General features: G+C 37.6%; 1 protein-coding gene and 1 long non-coding RNA gene across 3 annotated transcripts; one reads left to right on the forward strand and one right to left on the reverse strand.

The window, feature by feature from the left end:
• Window positions 1-1566: 1566 nt before the first annotated feature.
• On the reverse strand, window positions 1567-2622 carry LOC121760510. The gene has a single exon (XM_042156168.1). It carries the CDS (start codon window positions 2620-2622, stop codon window positions 1567-1569), a length of 1056 nt encoding a protein of 351 aa, XP_042012102.1.
• A 4894-nt stretch (window positions 2623-7516) lies between these two features.
• LOC121760138 lies at window positions 7517-17083 on the forward strand. 2 transcript variants are annotated; one of them, XR_006041829.1, is made up of 3 exons: window positions 7523-8834; window positions 11323-15567; window positions 16955-17083. It is a non-coding gene; the product is annotated as an uncharacterized LOC121760138 (long non-coding RNA). The 2 variants fall into 2 exon arrangements; XR_006041828.1 differs by lacking the exons at window positions 11323-15567; window positions 16955-17083 and adding an exon at window positions 10236-10456 and having other exon boundaries at window positions 7517-8834.
• The last annotated feature ends 10606 nt before the right edge of the window (window positions 17084-27689 follow it).

A 27689-nucleotide genomic window follows, 5' to 3' on the forward strand; every position in this document is an offset into this window, starting at 1 on the left:
GTCTTTGGAATCCCATGTAGCTTGACTACCTCCCTAAAGAACAAATTGGCAATGGATTTAGCATCATTTGTCTTCCTACATAGAATAAAATGAGCCATCTTGGAAAATCTATCTTCCACCACAAAAATGCTATTATTCTTCCTAGAAGACATGGGGAGGCCTAGCACAAATCCATAGAGATATCTACCCAAGGGTTAGGTGGAGGCAAGGGAGTATAAATGCCAAAATCGCTAGACTTAGATTTAGCTTGCCTACACTCTATGCAATTACCACAAAATCTCTCAACATGCTTCTTCATACAAGGCCAAAAGAAATGCTCACTTAAAATATCAAAAGTTTTCAAAACCCCAAAGTGTCCCATCAACCCACCCAAATGAGACTCCTTAATCAACAAGTCACGAAGGGAGCAAATAGGAATGCAAAGCTTATTTTCCTTATACAAATACCCATCCATCTTATAGTACTTATCAAAAGAGCCCTTTTCACATGCCTCATACATAGTGGCAAAATCATGATCATGTTCATACAAATCTCTAATGAATTCAAAACCCACATACTTAGAAGCACATACGACAAGCACATGTTTTCTCACATACATCACACGGTTCTCAGCCAAAGTATCATCAACCAAGTGGACATGAGGTTCCTAGAAAGGGCACCGGCAACAACATTCTCCTTCCCCTTTTTGTACTTGATCACATAAGGGAAAGACTCTAGGAAAGCACTCCACTTAGAATGTCTTTTATCAAGCTTATGTTGTCCCCCTATGAACTTAATGGACTCATGGTTGGTGTGAATTACAAACTCCCTATGCATAAGATAGTGTTGCCAATTCTCTAAACATCTCACAATGGCATACAACTCCTTGTCAAATGTAGGGTAGTTCAATTGGGTTTGGCTAAATTTTTCGGAGAACTAGGCTATGGGCTTACCCTGAGCAATCCACCTATCCCTACCCCACTAGCATCAGACTCTAACTCAAAGGTCTTATCAAAATTGGGAAGCGCTAACAAAGGAGCATGGGAGAGATCATTTTTCAAGATGTTAAAAGTTTTTTCTTGTTCCCCCCCACTTTAACTCTACATTCTTCTTCACTAGGTGGTTCAAATGGGATACCTTAGTAGAAAAATCTCTAACAAATCTCCTATAGAAACTTGCTAGACCATGGAAGGACCTAATCTCACTCACATTCTTGAGTGTAGGCCAATCTCTAATCGCCCTCACTTTCTCCTCATTCACCTTCACTCCATCCCTCCCCACCACAAAACCAAGGAACACAACTTCATCAACACAAAAGGTTGCATTTAGGCAATTTGGCATATAAAGCATACATTCTCAACAATTCAAGCACATTTCTAAGATGTTTAGCATGCTGATCAACACTTTTACTATAAATCAAGATATCATCAAAATACACAACCACAAATTTTCCAATAAAGGGACGAAGCACATGATTCATCAAACGCATAAAAGTAGAGGGGGCATTAGTCAACCCAAAAGGCATCACAAGCCATTCATACAAGCCAAACTAGGTTTTAAAAGCGATTTTCCACTCATCTCCCTCTTTCATGCGAATTTGATGGTATCCACTAGCAAATCAATCTTAGAAAAACAAGTAGAGCCACACAAATCTTCAAGCATGTCATCTAGCCTAGGTATGAGGTGTCTATACTTGATAGTAATCTTGTTTAGGGCCCTACAATCAACACACATCCTCCAACTACCATTTTTTTGTGGCACTAGAATCACGGGAACGACACAAGGAGAGAGTGATTCTCGGATCAAACCTTTGGCAAGGAGTCCCTCGACTTGCCTTTGAAGCTCTTGAGTTTCCTTTGGGTTTGCTTTGTATGCCGCCCGGTTGGGAAGAGAGGACCCCGGTACGAAGTCAATTTGGTGCTCAATCCCTCTCACAGGTGGTAGCTCGTTGGGGAGCTCATCCGGGAAGACATCCTTAAAACCTTGCAAAATACTTTCAATCACCAAAGGACAAGGGTTAGTGTTAGCATTTAAACATAAATCGTTCCGGACCATGAGGAGAATGGTTGAACGGCTTTTTAGTGCCCACCCAATGTCGGGAGACCTAGCTAACAAGCAACCTTTTCCCTCCCTTGCTTGTGATTTTTCTTGTTTAGATACTTTATTTTTGCTCTCACCACCCCTACTCTCACTTGGCTTTTTTAGCTCACCCTCTCTCACAAGCCTTTTCTCTCTATCCCTTTCCTTTTGTAGATGTTGGTGTGCCTCAAATACATCCCTAGGCAAAAGAGGCTTTAATCTAATATTCAAGCCATTAAGCATGTGAAAATACTCATTAGTGAACCCATTTTTGTAGACTTTCCGATCAAATTCCCAAGGCCTACCCAACAAGACGTGGCAAGCCGTCATGGGTATGACATCACACAACACGTCATCTTCAAACACTCCATTTTTCAATGGCACTAGGCTTTGAGTAGTCACCTTCAACTCCCCGGCTTCCCCCAACCATTGAAGCTTATAGGGCCTAGGATGTTTGATGTCCTCCAACCCCAACTTGGCCACCAATTGCTCACTCACAACATTGGCACAACTCCCCCCATCAATGATCACCAAACAAGTTTTATCCTTGACTTTTGAATTCATGTGGAAGATATTGCACCTTTGCTCCTTATGCTTCTAGTTCTTGTTGGACATGAAGCATCCTTAGAACCACCAATGTTTTCACCTCCTCATTCTCTTCCTCCCCACTGGAATAAGACATGCGGGGGTCCACACTCGCCTCCACCCCTTCCTCAACTCCCTCTTCATCCTCACTATGCACACTACCATCTTGTCCAATCACCATCACCCTTTGGTTGGGGCACTCACGCACATAATTACCATAACCCTTACACTTAAAGCATTGTATCTTTTTATCGCTTGAGGGAGCGGGAGCTTTGGAGAATTGAGGGCTAGGAGTGTACTTGCTTGATGACTTCCCTTGAGAGTTAGAGAAGCTCTCCATTTTTTAAGTAGGGGTGCTCCACTTGCTTGCTATCATTCCCCCTCTGAATTGGCTGGACGCCATCTTTGCCTTGCTAAGAGCCACCTCCTTGCCTTGCCTCTCGAAGGTCTTGGCAAAACTAAGTACTTTCCCCAAAGATATGCCTCTCAATGAAACGGTCATGAGTAGCCTCCTCCGACTCATCCACCCCTATCTTGTTCATCAAAGAGAGAAGCTCATAATAATAATCCATCACAGTCATTGATCCTTGCCTTAAGTCTTGAAGTTCCCCTTTAAGCCTAAGGTAGTAGGACTTAGGTGAGAATGACTCCTTCATGATCGTACACAAGTCCTCCCAAGAAAGGACTTCTCCTATCACGGCCACCCTTACTAAGGATAGTAAAGACGGGGAAATCGCGACTAGGGGAGGGACTAAGAAGCGGGGAAAAAAAGGGGGAACAATAAAAGACGACATTTAACACAAAGCTCGACTAAACTTCAAGAGAAAATTTTTTAATGTATTGCATGGTTAAGCAGCAGATTAATGTCTCAAGGTAATTAATGTCATAACATAGTATGAAAAAAACGGAAGACTTTAAGAAAGAAAGCAATTTCAAACAAGGCAGCGGAAATCAAGTATTATGACGCCCATGTATGAAGACAAGACGCATCCGGGAAATCTTAAGGCTCGACTCAACATCCGCCGCAACATCATCGCTCAACCTGCACATAGGGAAAACATATGCAGGGCTGAGTACTTAATATACTCAATGGGCTCATGCCGAAAACATTTGATAAAAGTTATGTCATCCATACCATAGTGAACTCGAGTTTTACATTTAGAAGAGAAATATCATCGAGTATCACAAAAACAGTTTCATAGTCTGGCCAGACAAAACAATCCCCCGCTTTCTCAACAATCAATCATTCACATCCTCATACCATAGTGCGACGAAAGTGTGGCCACACTATTCGCCCACGAGACCGCCCGACTAGCAAGGACGGCTCACGATCCCACCAGTGTACACAGCCCGAACTTATTTAACATAGCCCTATAGCCTAACGGAGCAAGCTCAACGAACTAGGCATCAGGCAACAATCTCAACATCAAAACAATCATGGCATGAAATAACACTTTAAACCACCCTTATAACACCATAGTCATACTTTTGAAAGCATAAAAGAGTTTAGTAAAAGAAAGCCCACCTCGCTTGCTTATACAACACAATTCACAACTTTAATGCAACCCTTGCTCTTTGTACCCACGTACGCACAACAACCCTTGTGAACACCATAACACAATTAGTTTTTCCATCAACACATTTATCATGCATGCCCTATCGTTCCTTTCATCGTTTTCTTATATTGCCCATCCCAAACGTTCACTAACATAAACGAAACGAACACTCTAGCATGCATCAACGTGCAACACATAACCACATCATAGGATACGTTCATTATTCACACATGTATCATGTAATGCATTCAAAGCTTGTCAACAAAGCTTATTTCAACAAAACCAGAATCTGGCAGAACAGCGCAGTATTTTTGTAAAAATCATTAAAATTCCATCCGATCTCATATGAAGCTAAATTTTGGTCACCAACCAGTAAACACATAAAGGTTTGTCCAGTTAAAATTTCACACGAAAATCATATCTTTTGATTGGTCAAAACAAAAACAAAACTCACTGGACGAAATACAATTTCTAGCAGGACTGCGCAGTTAAATTGAAAAATTCGTTATAAATTCTTCCTTCCTCAATTGAAGCTGAAATTATGACACAACATAGAAGACATATGGAACTTCATCCAGTTAAAAATTCATGTCAAAATAAGATCGTTTGATTGATCAAAAACTCATCGGAACCTACTGTCCGAACACAACAGTTTTCATGCTCAACATTCACAAACCCTAATTTGTCTATCATACATTCACACATACATATTCATGCTTCCAACACATAGTCATGCTTCAAAAACAAGATTAAAACCATGCTTTCCTATTCGCACATAACATTCACAACGATTCATCCACACACTCACACACAGGTACATACACGCACACATACACAACAATTCATGTGCAACCATTCTTCCCAACCAATAAATTCTTAGATTTACGATTCTCCACTCATTATATGCATGAGGGGTTCAAGAATCATGGATTCAATGATAAGGAGGGGAAAGGTGGATAAAAAATTATACCTTTCTCTTGAAAACAATCGGTAGAAAAGATAATTGGTGCGATTCCTCAACGGGTCTTGAGTTTCCAACTCCAAATCGAAGCAACAATGAAGGATTGGTTTGGAGCACTTGAGAGAGAGGGGAGGGGAGGAGAAAAATGTGTGGGAGAGGAGAGGAAGAGAGGAAGGCATGTGGAGTGAAGATTAGGGTTAGGGTTTTCTTAATTTATATTCAATAATTATTCCCACACTTAATTAATCAATTAAAATTGTGGAAAAATAAAATAGAGGTCAGTGAATAAGCTCAACAATTAAAAGAAATAGGCGTGGGGGGAATTTTTTGAAAATTATGGTATTACTTGGAGAGAAATATACTCACAAAAATGGGTAGAAAGATATTGAGCCATAAATAAGGTAACAAAATAAGTCAAGAATTCTTCAAGTAGGAAGGGGGGAGGGGCGTGTAAAATAGGGAGTAGTCAAAGGAAAGATTTAAATCCCCAAATTAAATAGAAATAGGATTTAAATTTGGTAATTTCTTGTGGAAAAGACTCCCATAAAATAGGTAACAATTAAATTAATCCCATAAGGTAATTGAAAGGCATAAGGGGCGAAAATTTATGAGGTCTTAAAGAAGGAAAGAGTCAAATCCTAATTAAAATTGAATATGGAGAGATTTAATTGAATTTTTAATTCAAGGAAGGAAATAAGCAAGATACCAATTAAATCTACAAAATAATTTATCCTCCTAATTAATAGGAGATTTCAAAAAAACCAAGAAATGGGCAAGGGGTCGGAAATTATGTAGAATAACATAGGGATAATTTGGTTTGGATTTAATTTGGATAATTATCCCAAAACAATTAATTAAATACAAGAAAGAAAATACTATTTCAATTAATTAGGAGGGCCGAAAAATATCAAATAAAATGGCTAGAAAAATATGCATGATCCCATTTAATTCCACATAACTCACAACAACTAATTCCACATAATTAACTCAATCACATAGAAAATCAATTTCCATAAAAGAAATTCCCATTCAACATCCACATTAATAAAAACAAAAGTCGCAAATTTTTCGGGGTGCTACATCTCCCAATCTAGCTAATCTCATCTTCCTCATCACATCATTCCACCAAGTATTAGCAAAGCCCCTAAACTCCGCCAATGCAATCTTTACCTTGTCTCCCTCAGAATAATTGTGGAGGGAGAAAACTTTTTCCATTTGAGATTCCCACTCTAAGTAGGCTTCGGGGTCAAACTTGCCATGGAGTTCGGGTAGGTTGTACTTCAAGGTCTTGGAAGGATCATCAAATCGAGGCCGGAACTCCTCACCATGGAGTTATCTCGTCTAAACCTATCCCCATAAGGTACCATTCCCCCCATATAGATTTCCTCCCCCAATACGACCATACCCCCTGTTTCCTCCTTCAAACCGCCCATTGGCTCCATTACCCCACCCCCCCAAACCGTCCATTCTCCATGTGGTTAACTCTATCTCTAACATTTTCCCTTGGCCATCCCTCATACAACTCCTCCTCAACAACCTCCTCCGAGACCTCATTTGGTGCCATATTGTCCCTAGGAGTGGGAGGCCTCGACTTCCTTTGATCCTTCAAGGCGTTGAGCTCCTCGAACAAAGTGTTTTGGATGGCTTGGTTGCGAACTTCGGAACCCCTCACTTCATCCCGAATTTGTTGCTTGAGCTCACTCTTGAGCTCTTGTTTGAAATCCTCCATCATCTTAGCCATTATGCTTACAAAGTCTTTCTCGGGAGTAGGATGGCTCAAGGTGAAGGGGTTGGCAGCGGAAGGGTGCATAAATTACCGATCACATAAATTTGATCTATTTAGCAGATTATTTAGACAAATTCTATTCGCGTAATTATCACATGTATCATGCTCATAACTTGAATTAAAATCATGCTTTGGAATATAAAATCCCTAAAACATGCATACTACGGAGTTAGCCAAATTACCTCGTTGATTCGATCAAGAATCGAAGATAGCTTGCGTCTTCTCCACGTGAAGATCTTCAAAACTCGACCTCGGACCTTCTGACTGGTGTCCCGGACTATACGCTGATATTTGTGTGGGCAAATCTCACCAACGTTGTAACGCCCCGAATTTTTAAAAAAATAAATTTTAATTAGTTCAAATGCGTCGGAAGTCGTAGATAAATTAAATTCTAGAGGTGTGTAGATAGTTTCTTATTATGTGAATTATTTGTTTGTGTGGTGTTTTTTGTTAGAAATAGAGAAAGAATAAAAGAAAAGAAAGAAAGGAAATAAAGAAATAAGAAAAGAAAAAGAAATTGGAAAAGGGAATGAGATTTTTTTTTATCTCAATTCCCCACTTATGGGAACCTTCTACACACACCTCTCTCTCTTTTCTCTTCACCATTTCCTCAAATTGAGAGATACCCAAAATCGACCAAAAGGGGAAATCCCCAAATTGAGGAACCCCTCAATTCCCGTCGCCATCCTCAACTCGCCGGAGTTGGCGACTGCCACTGCCACCGTTGGGTCCTCTGCACCTCGATTTCCATCTCCAGAATCAGCCACCGCCGTCGTCTCCTTTGCGGAAAAACGCCGACGCAGCGAGGGGGGGACGGGCAGACGTTGCTCAGCCGCTGTCGCTGAAATTCCGCCGTCGCCGCCGTGGTTAATCAGCCGCTGCTGTCCCGAAACACTCCGATTCGACCCGAATCAACTCCGAACAGCCCCGAAATCAACCCGAACAGCCCCGCACAACCCCGAAAGATAAGTTTCATTACTATTATGTTCCTTTCGCAACTTCAGATTAATCACAACGGGTGTTCAATTGTAATGTTCGGTTTGTCATTGATTGTGTTGTTTGATCGGTGATACTTGTTGACTGAATTATGTGGGAAATCTAACGAAATTATTGGGATGATTAGAGTATATAGTTGGATTATCTTAGATAGTATGTATGTATTTGAAGTATACCAGTAGAAATCTTGTTGCAGTGAAGGAAATTAAGGAAACAGCTACTGTACCCTGTTCTGGCAGCATGTTACAAGTGCTGTTTAACCAAGTAAACGACCTCATTTTCTTACCAAATTTTAATTGAACATACTTTTATGTGTCTTCTGCCATGTGACCAAAATTAAGCTTCATCCGAGTTCAAATGAATTTATAGTGATTTTTGTAATGAGACTGCCCCTGTTCTGCCAGGTTTGAATAAAACAGACATAAACCCTAAACAAATTAGAATTTGAAGTCCAAAGTTAATCCCCATAAAATAGACAGTCATGGATTTTATTTTCATCGGGTTACGTTGAATTTCGACTTCGTTGTTGACCAGAATGATTTTTCAAAGTCGGTGTAAATTCTGTAAAATCTTGGGACATGATAAAAGTTGAAATGCTTATGCTTTAACCTTATTTTGGACAAGTATATGAAGATACATTTCCTAATGTGAAATCTTGAAGGAGAAATAGTTGTTTTTGACTAATCTAATGTTTTGTAGTATACATGCATAAATAATAGACAAGAATTATGAAATTAAGTTAGAAAATAATGGTTAACTGTATGAATTTGATACTTTATATGCGAGAGCGAAATATATATTGAAGGGTAATCCTACCCCAGGAAATAACAAGGACAAGGACAAGGAGCAGGAATAAAGGGATTCGTGTGTCAAGGGCGTTTTGGATTTCGAGGTAGTATATTCTACATTAGGTCTTAATTCCTGAATTAAGTTACGTGATTGCATATAGAATATTGTGTGTTAATCGGTGATACATTATGTGATCTATATATTTTGCTTATGACGTGAAATATGTGAATATTGGATATGTAATGATATTGATAGAATTGGAATTTATCTGTTTATTTGATATGAAATGGTGTGAAAGAAGTTGTTGATCTGATATGTTAAAGATTACTGGAAATAAGTAATCTGATGAGAAAATGAATATAAATGTGGTTGGAAGGTAAATGAGATAAATGATATATGCCTATGAAATGTATACTTATAAGATTTACATGTGAAAATGTCTGATGATGTCTGTGATGATGTCTGATCTGTATGCGTTGATGTGAATGTCGGAAATTGTCAGATATAAAGTATATTTGTTTGTGTTTACGCCCCGTGCTTGAGTGTATTCTGTGGGTACAATTGGCATGCCATAGGACAACAGCGCTGCATTATCTGTGATATCTCGTCTTCTGGATAACCGAAGCGAGGATCGTCTGTTATCTGATGGGCTCCTATCTGATCTGTCTGATATACACCCTATGGGTGGTATGTTCCCGGGATTACCCCTATCTATACACCCTATGGGTGGTCTGCTCCCGGGATTATCTGTCTGTACCCTAATGGGTAGTCTGTGCGGTGTCCTCTTGAGGACCATGACCGCGTCTGTATCTGATTCTGTTTTTGATCTGGTCCGCGTACCTTAGTTTGTCACTAAGCACTTAATGGGGGCTATATGTGTTCTAATATGTGAGAACAAGGATGATTGCTATATGTGTTCTGATATGTGAGAACAAGGGTGATTGTTATATGTGTTCTGATATGTGAGAACAAGGGTGATTGTTATATGTGTTATGATATCTGATAATGTGAAACCTCTGTTATAACTCTGATGTATCTGGTATATGAGAGCAGATTTTGTTATATGTGTTTGGATATGTGAAAGCTATATTCTTATGTGAAAAACGATATTATGTGATGCTAAATGATATATTCTGATGTTAATGATCCTCTGATGCAAAAAGGGTGAATCTGACATTGTTTGATATGATTTGACGTTGTGTGAAGTTATGATGTTGCTCGACACTAGCAATTGATAATTGATCATGTTTATTGATATATTATGAGATTATATGATTATGCCTTCAGTAAGTCCCAAGAAATCAAAGGAGGAAAGATCAGACTTTTAGTGTTGGTTATTTTGATATGTATATGGTTATGAGAATGTTGGTTCTGGAGAATATTCAAGGGTTAATATTGTAAACACATAGGTTGTATAATGTTTACTTAACTCCGGAAATTAGGCTCTAATGTTGAGTATACTACTGGACTTGTTGAAGCTCACCCCTTTCTTTTCCCCCTGCAGATTAGCACTTTCGATTTACGGCTGCTCAAGTCGGGTCACTAGCCAACCTTTTGTGTTCAGAAAACTGTTTCGGATATGTTAGATGTGGCATGTATAGCAAGTGTAATATAGTTAAGACGTTTCATTTACTTCGTTTTCCAGGTTGTATAAATATATATATAGGCTTTTAGAAACAGGTTTATGGTCTAATTTCAGATGTCATATAGCAGTTTTTCCGTTTACCAAGGAAAGGAAAATGATATATCTTTGTATAATAAAAAAGAATCAAGGATTTTCTGTTATGTCCGGATTTGTACCAAAAGGTGACATCACTTATTCGATTATTAAATTAATCGGGTAAGGGGTGTTACATGTTTTGGTATCAGAGCCTAGGTTTAGGCGGTGCTAGGCTTGAGACGTGTTTAGATGTGTCTAGAAACATGCCACATAGGATTTTGATTTGAGTCATTGCTAGTGACCTGATGTGTACATGTTTGCCTGGCTTCAAGACTTGACAACTTTTAGTTTCTGAGTGATGCAGAAAACCCTTCTGTATAAGGTTTGAAATAGTGAACCGAGGTTGAATAGACCGATGATCCTGTAGTCATTTGGCCGGCTATTGAAAGAAAAAGCTTGCATCTGCTGCCCTTTAAATTGGCTCTTCATCTTATATTATATACGATGCCAGTCGTCTTGTTCTTGCTTTCTGTCTTCTTCAAGTTTGGCTTGCCCTCGCTTTTTGAGTAGAACTTTCTCAACGCCACGAAAAAGTCCACTTTGGTTGCCCACTGATCTGATCATCCATCAAAACTGGGCTTTAAAGCTCCTTTAGCTGATACGGTGTAGTGATATGAATATGCCAAATGAGAGTTACGGTTCGTGATTTCTTCCTCTGAGAATTGTTGTTGGTCCTCTTGTTGACATTGTGTTGGCTAAATAACCTTTCACCCTCATCTGAAATTTTTGGACAGTCTGTATATTCTCTGGGTTAATTTTCCGCTTGTCATCTTATTATATTGTCAGATTTTGACCATTCCACAATTCATAAAACTCTTTGATCCAAAATTTTTCTATGACGAACATTTGTTCCATATGGTTTGACTTGCAGGATTCATGAACTACCATATTGTTAACCAGATCGATGAGATGTCCATGATTCTAAATTTCCTTTCTCACTTCGTTAGCTCATTGAGAGTGTGGTGATAACACCTTTTTTGTTTTGAATATGCGATCATTGAGTTAATACATTCTTGAATTATTACTATTATTTCACATTTGTTGTTTCGGACCCTCCAACGTGCTTGCCTATTACTGAGCCTATAAGATAATTAGAGAAAGAGATTTTTCCCTGATAGTACTGTTACCTTGGAGAAATTATCTTCTTTGATTAATTCCTCATAATCGTATCATTTTGAGTCACCTAAACATTGATTGTTTACTTATCTACCACCACTGTGTCATTATTTTCTATACCGAGTTTGGAGCTACTTGTAGTTTATGTGAAACCTGATTCTGACCCTTGAAACTTGGAATTCTTTTGGTTGAACCTTCTGTCCTTCGTGATTTATTGTCTCTAATGACAATAATCCTTTACTTGTGTGCTTTTGCCACTAAATTTTGTTGTTGAAGTTGTTCGAGCTTATGTCTGTTATATTGACAAAGCCTCTTTGATAGTTGTTTTTAAGAGATGACACAGTAACGATAATATCTTTGGTGACCCCTTCGATATAAATTATTGGCGTTCTTTCCTGCCGAAATTACACTGATTCCTTTGCCTAACCCTATTGTTTAAATTGTCTTCTATCTCGAGACCTTTCTGCAACTTGAGATTTAAGTTGATGTTTTACCTTTGTCTCCAATAACTCTGCTTCAATCATCATCTTTATGAGTTATTTTTCTTCGAACTATCTTCGAAACATATGGACCCAGCCAATGATATGATTTGTATGTTCCTATTGTTTCTTAACCATGATATTTGTTAACTTCAGACCAGATGTGACTAAGAGAATATGCTAACCAGTCATTGTTCTATTGAAATTTTAACACCTCAATCGTGATTTTCTGACCTTTAGATTATTGACAATTCGCTTATGTCCTACAGATGCTTAAATTGTTCTGAAAGGTAATAAATATCTAATTATGGAGCAAAGTTTCCATGTGACTGAGAAAGCAGTTAAGTGGAACAGGCCACTCCATGTAACTCGAATCTCAGTAGCGTCCTTCTTTGATAAACCGATGGGTTTTAACTTTGAAGTCATTTCATTGGACTTATTGTCATTTCATTCTTACCATCGGTTACCTTTTCCAAGCTTGTTCGTTAATTATTTGATGAAATCTATTGATCAGTCACTCTACTACAATGTATTAAAGGGATCATCTATTTTCTCATCATTGTTGTTTCCTGTTGATTTTCCATTCCATGGAATTTGTGAATCAACTCTTCCAATTGGTATCTTCATGTCTTTATCCGAAATATCTTTTTGTGATATCATATTCGTTGAACATCTGAGATGGTCAATCTCTGAATTTTCTTTTGAAGATCAAGTTTAACCACTTATAATACACTTGAGGCATCCAATGAGTTAATGATCCATTTTTTTTTACTCAATAATTTCCTCAATCATGTGAACCGGATTAACCAGTCTCTGTGTCTTGTCATCTAATATTTCTCGTACATCTGCACTAGAAAGTCATGCCTTGATGGATTTCTTTGTATCTGCGTTTGGATCACCCTATCCAGGATCTTCTGTTTTGGATTACTAGGAGGCAATATGTGTCTCCATACCTATTTCTTCTGTAATGTGTAACCTTCTATTATTTTATATTGTTCTGTACCCTTGCCTATTGGAGTTAGTGATATTTTTGACCATCTGATGTTAGTTTCTGCTACCAGAACTTCTATCAAAGATAAATTGATTGTCTTGTCGGTAAGTTTCTTATGATCATTTCTGAATAATCCACTCGAGATATCGAGGTATTTTCTAAACTTTCTCTCTGGTGAATAGTGTCTCTATGTTTGCATTTGAATTGGATGTCTTGTGGCTCTTATATTACAAACATCGCTTTTGGTGAAGTATGGTTTGCATTTCTCTGTCCTTGAACAATCCAATCTCTTTGACAATCTTTGCAATTTCCTCTCCCCAAATGTATATCACGTGCTATCTTTGAATCAATCATTTACTTTATATAAAGTTCTCATTTCTTTCTTGAGAGCGAGTTGTTCGATCGGAAATGGAACAGACTTAAAAAAAAATTCTACATTTGTTATGTTATGAAAGTTCTTGAGGTTCATTCGAATCTGAATTGTGATAAACCTATAATTTGTGCTTACTGAGGCCAATCCTTGAGCCTACGATGATCGGATCTGAAATTATCTTGCAAAACTAATTGTTGGTGAGAGATTGTGACTTGTGACAAACTGGAGATTTAAAACTCTTGAGTTCATGTTGGTTTGGTTACTATGATTTAATATCTTTGAACTACTATAATAGTGATTGGCTTACAGAAACATCACTACATGCTTATGTGATCATTTGTGATTCTGCTATCTGAAGTTAATAAGATTTGAGGGAAAAATATATATATATATATATATATATATATATATAAATTCTCATATCAATGCTAATTGTTCTGTTGTCTTTAATGTGGTGGGCTTGGCTAAGACTAACTTTTGCATGAATTGGATATAAAATTACCTTGAGAGAATATGATATGAAAGCAATATTCTATATCTTCGATTCGGGTATCAATTTCGAGGACGAAATTTCCTAAGGGGGGGAGAGTTGTAACGCCGCGAATTTTAAAAAAAATAAATTTTAATTAGTTCAAATGCGTCGGAAGTTGTAGATAAATTAAATTCTAGAGGTGTGTAGATAGTTTCTTATTATGTGAATTATTTGTTTGTGTGGTGTTTTTTGTTAGAAATAGAGAAAGAATAAAAGAAAAGAAAGAAAGGAAATAAAGAAATAAGAAAAGAAAAAGAAATTGGATAAGGGAATGAGATTTTTTTTATCTCAATTCCCCACTTACGGGAACCTTCTACACACACCTCTCTCTCTTTTCTCTTCACCAATTCCTCAAATTGAGAGATACCCAAAATCGACCAAAAGGGGAAATCCCCAAATTGAGGAAAACCCTCAATTCCCGTCGCCATCCTCAACTCGCCGGAGTTGGCGACTGCCACTGCCACCGTTGGGTCCTCTGCACCTCGATTTCCATCTCCAGAATCAGCCACTGTCGTCGTCTCCTTTGCGGAAAAACGCCGACGCAGCGAGGGGGGGACGGGCAGACGTTGCTCAGCCGCTGTCGCTGAAATTCCGCCGTCGCCGCCGTGGTTAATCAGCCGCTGCTGTCCCGAAACACTCCGATTCGACCCGAATCAACTCCGAACAGCCCCGAAATCAACCCGAACAGCCACGCACAACCCCGAAAGATAAGTTTCATTACTATTATGTTCCTTTCGCAACTTCAGATTAATCACAACGGGTGTTCAATTGTAATGTTCGGTTTGTCATTGATTGTGTTGTTTGATCGGTGATACTTGTTGACTGAATTATGTGGGAAATCTAACGAAATTATTAGGATGATTAGAGTATATAGTTGGATTATCTTAGATAGTATGTATGTATTTGAAGTATACAAGTAGAAATCTTGTTGCAGTGAAGGAAATTAAGGAAACAGCTACTGTGCCCTGTTCTGGCAGCATGTTACAAGTCCCGTTTAACCAAGTAAACGACCTCATTTTCTTACCAAATTTTAACTCAACATACTTTTATGTATCTTCTGCCATGTGACCTAAATTCAGCTTCATCCGAGTTCAAATGAATTTATAGTGATTTTTGTAATGAGACTGCCCCTGTTCTGCCAGGTTTGAATAAAACAGACATAAACCCTAAACAAATTAGAATTTGAAGTCCAAAGTTAATCCCCATAAAATAGACAGTCATGGCTTTTATTTTCATCGGGTTACGTTGAATTTCGACTTCGTTGTTGACCAGAATGATTTTTCAAAGTCGGTGCAAATTCTGTAAAATCTTGGGACATGATAAAAGTTGAAATGCTTATGCTTTAACCTTATTTTTGGACAAGTATATGAAGATACATTTCCTAATGTGAAATCTTGAAGGAGAAATAGTTGTTTTTGACTAATCTAATGTTTTGTAGTATACATGCATAAATAATAGACAAGAATTATGAAATTAAGTTAGAAAATAATGGTTAACTGAATGAATTTGATACTTTATATGCGAGAGCGAAATATATATTGAAGGGTACCCCAGGAAATAACAAGGACAAGGACAAGAAGCAGGAATAAAGGGATTCGTGTGTCAAGGGCGTTTTGGATTTCGAGGTAGTATATTCTACATTAGGTCTTAATTCCTGAATTTAGTTTACGTGATTGCATATAGAATATTGTGTGTTAATCAGTGATACATTATGTGATCTATATATTTTGCTTATGACGTGAAATATGTGAATATTGGATATGTAATGATATTGATAGAATTGGAATTTATCTGTTTATTTGATATGATATGGTGTGAAAGAAGCTGTTGATCTGATATGTTAAAGATTATTGGAAATAAGTAATCTGATGAGAAAATGAATATAAATGTGGTTGGAAGGTAAATGAGATAAATGATATATGCCTATGAAATGTATACTTATATGATTTACATGTGAAAATGTCTGATGATGTCTGTGATGATGTCTGATCTGTATGCGTTGATGTGATTGTCGGAAATTGTCAGATATAAAGTATATTTGTTTGTGTTTACGCCCCGTGCTTGAGTGTATTCTGTGGGTACAATTGGCATGCCATAGGACAACAGCGCTGCATTATCTGTGATATCTCATCTTCTGGATAACCGAAGCGAGGATCGTCTGTTATCTGATGGGCCCCTATCTGATCTGTCTGATATACACCCTATGGGTGGTCTGTTCCCGGGATTACCCCTATCTATACACCCTATGGGTGGTCTGTTCCCGGGATTATCTGTCTGTACCCTAATGGGTAGTCTGTGCGGCGTCCTCTTGAGGACCATGACCGCGTCTGTATCTGATTCTGTTTTTGATCTGGTCCGCGTACCTTAGTTTGTCACTAAGCACTTAATGGGGGCTATATGTGTTCTGATATGTGAGAACAAGGGTGATTGCTATATGTGTTCTGATATGTGAGAACAAGGGTGATTGTTATATGTGTTCTGATATGTGAGAACAAGGGTGATTGTTATATGTGTTATGATATCTGATAATGTGAAACCTCTGTTATAACTCTGATGTATCTGGTATATGAGAGCAGATTTTGTTATATGTGTTTGGATATGTGAAAGCTATATTCTTATGTGAAAAACGATATTATGTGATGCTAAATGATATATTCTGATGTTAATGATCATCTGATGCAAAATTATTTGATATGATTTGACGTTGTGTGAAGTTATGATGTTGCTCGACACTAGCAATTGATAATTGATCATGTTTATTGATATATTATGAGATTATATGATTATGCCTTCAGTAAGTCCCAAGAAATCAAAGGAGGAAAGATCAGACTTTTAGTGTTGGTTATTTTGATATGTATATGGTTATGAGAATGTTGGTTCTGGAGAATATTCAAGGGTTAATATTGTAAACACATAGGTTGTATAATGTTTACTTAACTCCGGAAATTAGGCTCGAATGTTGAGTATACTACTGGACTTGTTGAAGCTCACCCCTTTCTTTTCCCCCTGCAGATTAGCACTTTCGATTTACGGCTGCTCAAGTCGGGTCACTAGCCAACCTTTTTGTGTTCAGAAAACTCTTTCGGATATGTTAGATGTGGCATGTATAGCAAGTGTAATATAGTTAAGACGTTTCATTTACTTCGTTTTCCAGGTTGTATAAATATATATATAGGCTTTTAGAAACAGGTTTATGGTCTAATTTCAGATGTCATATAGCAGTTTTTCCGTTTACCAAGGAAAGGAAAATGATATATCTTTGTATAAAAAAAAGAATCAAGGATTTTCTGTTATGTCCGGATTTGTACCAAAAGGTGACATCACTTATTCGATTATTAAATTAATCGGGTAAGGGGTGTTACAAACGTACTAGGACTTGAATAACGAAGCCAGAAACTGCTCACGGAGGAAGTACAAATTTTGATAGAAAAAGTGTATTTTCTGTCTCCTTTATTCTCCTATTTATATAAGTCACATATTGGGCACAGATAGGGATCTAAGGAAGAATTAGTTAGGTTTAGTATACTGAAAAGCATGTTTCGAGCGAGTTCGCACGAATAGAATCTTGCTTGTGTACGGAAAAACTCTACAATTCACTTTTGACCCGATTCAGTATTATTCGAGCATTTCGCACGAATAGAATCAGTATATTATTACATTGTGTTTGCTTGTGCGTTTATAAGATGTTTTATAAACATTTAAATGCATAAGAAGTAAACGAAGCCTAAGTCTTTTGCTTAGTAGACTGGTTGTGGGCGTCGTCCACTTTAAGGTAACTACAGTCGGTTCTATGCAATGCTGTGCAAAAGAAAATGAAGAATTTCACAACCTAGACAGGCTTTGGCTACTTATCGTGAAAGGTTGCAATGTCAGTCCGATTATTTCTAAGCCTTATTGAAATAAGATGACGTTGGTGTGGTATAGCACTGAATGGATCTAACAGCAAGACGTGTCTTTATGCTATCTACTGAAAGACAAGGTCTTGATAAATATCTATTTCTTAATCAATGTACGTTAGCATTGAGCATACGATATTGAGTATCTACTACTTTGACTTACCAAAGGTGCGGGTTTTTCGTCACCCAACGATCCAGGTATATTGGGTAGTGGTGATCATTATCTAGCGGTGCTAGGATTGCTATTATGTTGAATCGTGCGCGAGGTGAGTCTCGTTTGATAATATCCTCAAGAGGAGCTTGAACAAGGTTTTATTATTCGGAAACTGGCCAGTTGGAGTTTTATTACTCTATGAATAATAAATAAGTGTTTGTTGCTAAGTTCACTCTTGGAAATAATAAGATGTTAATTAATTAAGTCCATAGCAGACTTTAATTAATTAATGAACATTTATATCTTAAGCGCGGGAAATAAATAATAAACAAAATGAATACCCAGATTACTTGAAATTTCGAATTTGGATGGGGAGGTCAATATTGCGTCTGTAGTGGCTGCTCGTAATATTCCAATATAAGCTTGTATTAAATTGTGGGTTCAATTTAATTAGTAAGAAGCTAATTGGGGGAGCCCATATCCAAAACCTTCCATAGATCCCTGACTGGGTACAATATGAACTATTATAAATAGGAAAATAAAAGAGACAGAAAAGATAATTAATTGACATGAAAATTTCGTCCATTCCAAATTAATGAAAGGGACGATTTTTTTCAAAGAGAATTTCTCCTCAGTGAGATTTTCAGCTCCTCTTCCGTGAGGAATTTTTGTCTTCTTTATTCGAGTCCTAATGTTTCGATAAGGTCAGCCCAACCTGATGTCGAGACACCAGTCAGAATATCCGTGGTCTAGTCTTGAAGATCATCGTGGAGAAGGCGCGAGCAATCGACGATTCTTTGGAGAATCAAATCGGTAACTCTAAACCGTAGAATTCATGTTTAGGATTTATATTCTATGAGCATGAATTATTTGCGTTCTAACATGCAATTCTATGTTAACATGTGAATAGATTAATCCCGTAATCGGTCATATAGATCCCACGTCTAATTTATTTGTTTTGTACAAGTCTTCCGCTGTGCAAGGGGCTTAAAACCCCAACAATTGGTATCAGAGCCAGGTTTTTTAGCTCTGATTATGTGGATTAATTTCATGTTATGTGAATTGTTTGAATGCATGATTTTCTTCGTTGAGTGGTTGTTATTTTTTTTGAATAATATGCATGACGTATGAACGAAGAATCCGATAATTACGTGAACATGCGTATTGTGCATTTTGAAAAATTTGGGAGAATTAGTTCATCCTTTGTAATCATTACATGGAATTATTTCAATATGTCAATACTTGTTCATGTTTGTCGTGCGTGAATCTGGATTTGACAAAATATGGTTATTCATGCCATTTTTTTGGTATCTATTCACGGCTGTCCGTGAGTCGTGTGGTCGAGGACAGTGGTTTGCTCGTGTGCAGCGCCGGCGGCTGCTGATACGACTGGAGCGGCAGTGGAGACAAGCCGTGGTCCTCGCGAGTCTGCGGGATGCAGCGGGACAGCCACACGGTGCGGAGATCGCCAAGACAGCAGGCTGCTCAGGCAGCGACGCAGCAGCGAGGCAGCGCAGGAGCAGCTGATCGGACAGCAGCGACGCAGCTGCACCTAGATCAGCCGCGATATGCCATCGAGACGTTCAGCGGCTCGCAAACAGGGAGCACTTTCTCGGGCAGTTTCCCGGACTCGAGTTAGACGACGCAAGATTAGGGTTTACCCTATGCGCGACGCTCGCGCGGGTTCCACCCACGCGACGTCGCATCGACTCGTCTCGTAACTTCGCTTTCCAAATTTGATTAGGGTTTCCAAATCATTGGATTCAATTTTGGAAATAATTCAAGATAAACATGTAAATAAGTTTTGAATATATCTTGTGGATTTTATATATTATATGAGATTTGATTATGAATTAAATCATGTGCGTTGTATATGGTCTCCATCAATTGGTCTGCAATTTATGAATTTGTTTTCCAATATTATCGCCACCTGCTCTGTGGGGACAATAATCCTAAGAAATATCGAGTTCATGAGGGCGGACTTCTCAAAAATAAATAGTATGAACTAGAATGTGGTTTCCAATATTATCGCCACCTGCTCTGTGGGGACAATAATCCTAAGACACTGCGAGATTCAGAAGTTCACACAGGATTTATGAGATAGCTTGATCTTGTTAGCAACACATGAGCATTGTTATGAGAGTGTGTTGTAGAAATGAGACTATGTAATGCTAAATTCGGTGGTCTTGCTTAGGCAACATTAGGCGGCCATGCCACTCTGTGGTCTCTGGACTATTCCTCGGTGTTGTGAGCAGTAAAATTGTAAGATTTTAATGCGTATTGACTTCCTCTGGAGGATACAAAATTTTAATTTTACAGTTGCAAGATAAATAATTATTTTGTGGTTATTTGCGATTATGTATTGAGCATAAGTATGTGATAATAAGTTTATTTGCCAATCTTCATTATGTCAATCAATATCTTGTCTACGATCCTTAAAGAAATAAACTCGAATGCCGAAAGTATGTAGACTGGATATGAAAATGGATAAGATTCTCATCGCTAAAACTTGGAGTTTATACTCAATGATTCATGTCCTCCATTTCCTTGACATAATTCCACGAAGATTGTTCGAGAATGCTTTTTGCACGTACTTGACAAGTTCTTTAAGGAATAAGGTCAAGCTATTTTCTTTTAAGTAGCACGACAAGTCTTGGTTAGTGACGATGAAAGATGGATATCAATAGTATCTGTCAAGATGATTCGATTGGAATATCCTAAAGGGACAGAATATTTTGAGAAATCTTTTGATCACTCAAATAGTTTCTGACTCAAGTCATCGCATGAAGTAATAAGAAATGACTAAGAGAAGGTTTAACCAAAAAGTGGAAAACCTTCAGAATATTAGTCGTTATATTACTGTTAGAGGAAAGTAACATGATAGATGACGAATTCATGAAGGCTGCATTTTTCCTAAGTCCTAATTCATGGATATCAATAGTATCTGTCAAGACGATTCGATTGGAATATCCTAAAGGGACATAATATTTTGAGAAATCTTTTGATCACTCAAATAGTTTCTGACTCAAGTCATCGCCTGAAGTAATAAGAAATGACTAAGAGAAGGTTTAACCAAAAAGTGGAAAACCTTCAGAATATTAGTCGTTATATTACTGTTAGAGGAAAGTAACATGATAGATGACGAATTCATGAAGGCTGCATTTCCTTGACATAATTCCACGAAGATAGTTCGAGAATGCTTTTTGCACGTACTTGACAAGTTCTTTAAGGAATAAGGTCAAGCTATTTTCTTTTAAGTAGCACGACAAGTCTTGGTTAGTGACGATGAAAGATGGATATCAATAGTATCTGTCAAGATGATTCGATTGTAATATCCTAAAGGGACAGAATATTTTGAGAAATCTTTTGATCACTCAAATAGTTTCTGACTCAAGTCATCGCCTGAAGTAATAAGAAATGACTAAGAGAAGGTTTAACCAAAAAGTGGAAAACCTTCAGAATATTAGTCGTTATATTACTGTTAGAGGAAAGTAACATGATAGATGACGAATTCATGAAGGCTGCATTTTTCCTAAGTCCTAGTTCATTTGAACAAAAGACTAGATATGGAAATGGGAGAGCCTGAATTGTCATCAAAGTTTGTCTGAAGCGAGTAAAGATGTTTTGTAGGTTGGATTGACATTTCTTTCAAAGAAGGACAATGACTTACATGACAATGCAACTTCTAAGTAAGAGATCTTAATCCACTTAGGTTTTTGTTGCAATGGGAGCTATCAATGCTCAATTATTGTTTTATGGTTGATGCATCATAGTATTGAAACAATATAGATGCAACAAGATTGAGTATTAAATAACACATCAAATTCTTAAACCATGAATGATAAAGTATTTATGGCTCTTAGTCTTAAGGCCAAGAAAATACTTAGTTATTGTTCAAACTGATCTAAACTATCAAGATTTTAACAATTTGTTAAATAGCTTGAAAGTCGATAATGTCTATTCGATGCATTATGAGTTAGAATCATTTGATTCAGAATACTTATAGAAGTGCAACGTAGAAAGACTAACAAGTCTCAATGGTTTATACCAATAAGGAGACGAGTAAAGCGTTATGATCAGTAGTGGGAGTCTAATCTCCATTAACGAATCCAAGCATTATTTCAAAGAATGGGATAGTTATGTAAGAAGGAATCAAAGTCTTTCTAAGACAAGTTTGATCAAGTGATGAGTTGTACTCATGAAAATCTTATGATTGATGGGATAAGCGTTAGATATAATGAGATACACCTTAAAGAAACTACCATCATCAGTACCTTCTACAAAACACGAGTCGTGGACTAGAGCGACTCTAGTCTAGCACATCTCAAGGTGTAATGTTGTTCCAACGCATGTTGGAAAGGTATCCAAGTAATTGGAGTTGAGTACTGAGGTATGTTTTAAAGTTGTCCCAAATGATGTAAGATTATAAGTTCTGTAATCTTCAAAGATATAATTCTTGTATGAAGATCAAGAAAGGAACTAAAAGCCTAATAGCGTCATAACTCTCAGGACAGAGATATATCGAATTTTCCACGTTACCAAGGACTCATACCATTAGAAATTTTGCACTAATAAAATCAAATTCAGAACCTAAGATTGTAAGAACCATGTCGTAGTGGGAGCGTTCCTAATGAACATAACAAGTTCATGGGTCTAAGAGTGTCGTAAGACTCAGTCTTAGATTAACTTGAACATAATCCCTTTAACTACAATGTGGAATTGGTTCATTTGGATATTCGTCCTTGAAAAGGTGATAGATTCCAAACTACAATCTTAGATAGACAACATGTTTTACAAGACTTGCAATACTACCTACAGGTTGCGTCAATCAGTGGGAGCTAGTACATTTGCAAGTGTAAATGTGGATCTCAAATGGCTAGACAATGACAATGGGCTATGCCCAAAGAGAAATATCATCTTCTCGCTGTCGTTGTGCCAAGATTTGTTCGATCCTACTGTCTATCAGCACTAACATAATTAGAATGTATATATTATGATTGTCAAGACAGTTTTCTATTAATAGAAGTCTTGAGGAAATCATCTACATGGAACATCCTAATAGGTATGTAATAAAGGGCAAGAAACACATGATTAGAAGCTTATGAAGACCTTTGTGGTCTTAGGCATGCATCTAAATCAGAGTATGTGTTTTAGCGAGATTGTCGAATCTTTCGAATTTTACATGTGCCCTTAAATGTGTTGTAAGCACAAGGAAGTTGAAAGTGCATTAAATATGGTATTATTGGTACTCTACGATGATGAAATCTACAAAAGTTGCAAACAATTAAGATTGACATCTAGCGTAGGAAACTGGTTGTCTACCCAGTTTAAGATAATGGATTATAGAGAAACTAATTATATTCTAAGCATCTAAAGTCTTTAAGATTGCTAGTAAGAATGTTGAGATTCTCTTAGGAATCATATATCTACACATAGCTTGGAACATTTTAGCATTAGAATTTCCATGCAAAGGTTTTTACCTTTCAAGATGGAATTGTCTTGTCTCTAGTCAAGTGTCGTTTGCCTCTTAGTGAGAACAAGAATTATGAGACTAGTTTCGGAGATAAATGTCTCATGTATGCTATGATGTGTACTAAGTTTGATATTAGTTGTGCTCATATCATATTAACTGTGGCAAAGGATTTTGATTGAGGTAATGAATATACCATAGTACTTGAGAAAGACTAATCGCTATATTCTAGTTTACCAGTCATTCATGTAATGTCCTTGGGGTTACACTGACTAAGTCTTATGACTAATCAGTGATCGAGTAAGTCATCCTCATCATATGTGTTTACCTTAGGAGTATACTCCTAGTAGCTTTGATCGTGAGTTTGAGTATGCCTATGAGTATTTTTACTCTAGCAAAGGCTAACTCAAGAGGAACACGAGACCATAAGCTAAGCAATCACATAGAGAGATGAAATTAATTAAAGATCAAGTACGCAGCAAAGACATAGTGGTGCAAAAGATATTATCAGAGAACAACTAAGCAGATTTTTCACAGAAATTGCCTTTGTGGCAACATGTTTCAAACATGGTGTGAAATGAATGGTAGTTCGATATATCTAGCTTCAAGACCTGCTTTGTGTATAAGTGGGAGAGTTTTTTGCAGTGGGTATACTCGAAAGCATGTTTTGAGTATAAGTGGGAGATTGTTAGGTTTAGTATACTGAAATGCATGTTTCGAGCGAGTTCGCACGAATAGAATCTTGCTTGTGTAAGGAAAAACTCTACAATTCACTTTTGGCCCGATTTAGTATTATTCGAGCATTTCGCACGAATAGAATCAGTATATTATTACATTGTGTTTGCTTGTGCGTTTATAAGATGTTTTATAAACATTTAAATGCATAAGAAGTAAACGAAGCCTAAGTCTTTTGCTTAGTAGACTGGTTGTGGGCGTCGTCCACTTTAAGGAAACTACAATCGATTCTATGCAATGCTTTGCAAAAGAAAAAGAAGAATTTCACAACCTAGATAGGCTTTGGCTACCTATCGTGAAAGGTTGCAATGTCAGTCCGATTATTTCTAAGCCTTATTGAAATAAGATGATGTTGGTGTGGTATAACACTAAATGGATCTAACTGCACTCAATGTCCTAATTTTCCCCCAAAAGTCACGCCCCAATATCACTCGGAAGAAGGTTTAGAGTATAGTGATAGGTGGTTTCACTCACACTCGCAACACCAATTCCAAGTTTTAGGTGATTGAGGTGGATCAATCAAGGTATAATCCTTGGCAAACAAAAATCAAGAAGACATAACCATAAACACATAGTATCAAGATGGAAGCAGGTTCAAGGCCTTAAGCAAAACACACACAAGGCAAAGAAACAAGACATGGGATGAAGCTTTTGCTTAAATTTGGCTGATCTTTATGAATTTTTTTGGTATTGATCCCCTCACCCAATTTGGATGAATTTTGGTGGATAGATTCACAATCAAGTCTGGATCTAGGGAAAAAAATATTCAGATATAGTCAGATCTAATAATTGGATATGATTTGTATGGTTTTCCCCAACTATGCTAATCCATACAGTAACTAGGCAAACGAAGGAATTTTTTGATGAAATTTTGCAGTAAGCTAGGGTACATAACATAGATCATATACACCAATTTCAGCTTAATCTAAGCACATTTGATCAATCCGATCATCCCAAGAAAAACAGAGCAAAAACAATGAATAAAAGAAAACTCAAGGAAGCAAAAGATCAAACACCTAGTGGGTACTAGGCTCTATATACCAAATAATGTAGATCCATGTAATTCATGATTCATTTCCCATGGAAAAACCCAATGATAGATGTTTGATCAAATATTTTTGGTGAAGTAAGGAAGCTTATAGATCAAGAATAAACAAAGGCAGCTTATAGATCCAACAAGAACTAAGGAACCTAAGATGAACAAGAAAGGAAATTACATTGAATAGTGGGGAAATTGGAATACAAAGTCATTGATGAAGCAAGCTAAGACATTCACAACATAACTAACATGCATTCATGGCTAGATCTTCAAGGCAACCACAATCCTCAAAGCATACCTTTACTTGATCCATACTTCACTAAGAATTGATGAACCAAGCAACCTAAGTCTAGGAATTAGATAGGAAACCCTCTTCAAGAGGAACAAATCTTTCAAGCATCTAATTTCACCAAGAACTAAGGAATAAAATGGGAAAAAGGGTATTTATAGTTTAGGACCAAATCCCAAGAAAAAGGCCTACACAATCTAACCTACGTCACTCTGCACGGCCAGGTGTAAGCTCCTGGTTTTGGACTGCCTTCCGTGAATCACCCGGTCGGGTGGCAGCATGGGTACCAGGCCGGGTAGAGAAGTTTGGCTGTGACTCTTCCAGTTAGTTGTACCCGGTCGGATGGTTTGGTACGTCAAATCCTACCCGATCGGGTGGAAGCCATCCTCCTTCATTTTTAGCACGTTCCTCATCGCGGGCTCCTCGTTCTTCATGGACTCCTCCAGCATGACCTTTTGCACAAAAATAGAGAGCCCCTCCTGTAGCCGCCTCGCCATGGACCTCATCATGAGTTCTCCACATGCAAGACTAAGTAATATACCTTGATTCAAAAATCATCCTCCGTCATGATCTTTATCCCTCAATAATTTGCAAGAATTTTCAACAATAGACCAAGGTCATGCAAAACAATTTGAGCTCAAAAAACATACACAAGTCATGCAAGATAAAATAGCTTCACAATGCTATGAACATGAACTATTCCTATCAACAATCAAGTCAACGGGGTATTCAAATTTCATCCACAAAAAGAATTTAATTCAAGCGCACCAAACATCAATAAATCCAATACTCGTAATTGTACCGCGAATGAATAACAAGTATATCATCCCCCATCAAACTCCAATCTAAACTACCAAAATACATACCAACAACAAAGTCATTCAATGAAAGAATTCAAGATCAAAGCTCAGAAATTACATGAAGAACGTACCTTGCGTTGGTCGACAGTTGAGCACAAGAACATGGTAGAATCCAAAGAATTTCATAGATGATGTGAATTTGAAGTGTGGGTGTGTGAATGCTAGGGTTAGAAACAAAAAGTATGAAAGAAGGAAGGAGGAAACATACCTTATAAGAAAATGCCGCGCTTGTCTTGCCACAACGGTCGCTGACTGCAGTTTAGCGGACCGTTGTGGATGGTCTGTCCTCACTATTCTTCTCTCGGGGGGCCGCTGAAAATAACTCAGCGGACCGCTGACCCTGCTCCAGTGAGATTTTTTTTCAAGAAAAATGATTTTTTTTTATTTTTTAAAATAAATGAAAATTAAAATACAGGACACTAAAAAAATAAAAATAAGGAAACAATCAACATGGAACTTTATATCTACGGAGCTTATCAAGTGTTGTAGCAGAAGATTATGTAAACACAGTATTTGACAATGGACACATAAGATTGAACCCACACAGATTGTACCACAAATGATTTATCAATTTCGGTTTTTTAGTTTTGCTTCTACTTTCCCTCCATGCATGACTTAACTTCGGAACTTCAAAATTAGTTTTGTCAGCAATACAAGGAATTAAAATTAAAGAGAGAGAAGGCTTGAAAGAATTCACCAATTTTTCGAGTATATGAGCACTTAGTTCGAGTATCATACCGTGTTGCTTCTTCTTTCACTGTTCCATTGATGTTGTCAAAGCTTCTATAGCAGTGTCCAATTTATATTTGCTTTCAGACACCTCCTCTGCACTCCTCTTATTTCTTTCTAAGAGCCCACTCATCAAGTCTTTAAGGCTCTCGTATTCCCATGTCCTTGCACATATCAGAAGTGTACTGATAGGACTCGTTCCAAGCATGGTTTTATAGGGGTTATTACACTAATCGGGTTATCAATGTGTGAAAAAATGGTGAATTTAAGTGTGCAAGAACTGAAAAGTTTTAAAGCGGCAGAGTGTAGTAACAACTTGATCAACTCGAAAAAGAAGCGAAAAACTGGCCAGAACTGAAGACAAACTGAGCACTTGGATACAAGCGGAGCAACGGAGCCTGGCTAGCTAATCGAGTTGATCAAGAGGAGCTCACCACATGAAGACATGAGATGATGAGTCAAAGGAGAGAGAAAAGAAGATGCCTTCTCAAGGGCATTAATGTCAAATCAGGAGGAGCTTACCCTAAGGATTATGCCCAAGGCCATCCTATAAATAGTGGAGAAAATGCAAACAA

This window comes from Salvia splendens, chromosome 13 (assembly GCF_004379255.2).
Source record: "Salvia splendens isolate huo1 chromosome 13, SspV2, whole genome shotgun sequence".
In the NCBI taxonomy this organism is placed as follows: Eukaryota; Viridiplantae; Streptophyta; class Magnoliopsida; order Lamiales; family Lamiaceae; genus Salvia; species Salvia splendens.

Bases quoted from the DNA above. Each gene is read 5' to 3' on its own strand.
- LOC121760510 (XM_042156168.1), bottom strand. From the start codon at position 2,622: ATGAATTCAAAAGTCAAGGATAAAACTTGTTTGGTGATCATTGATGGG.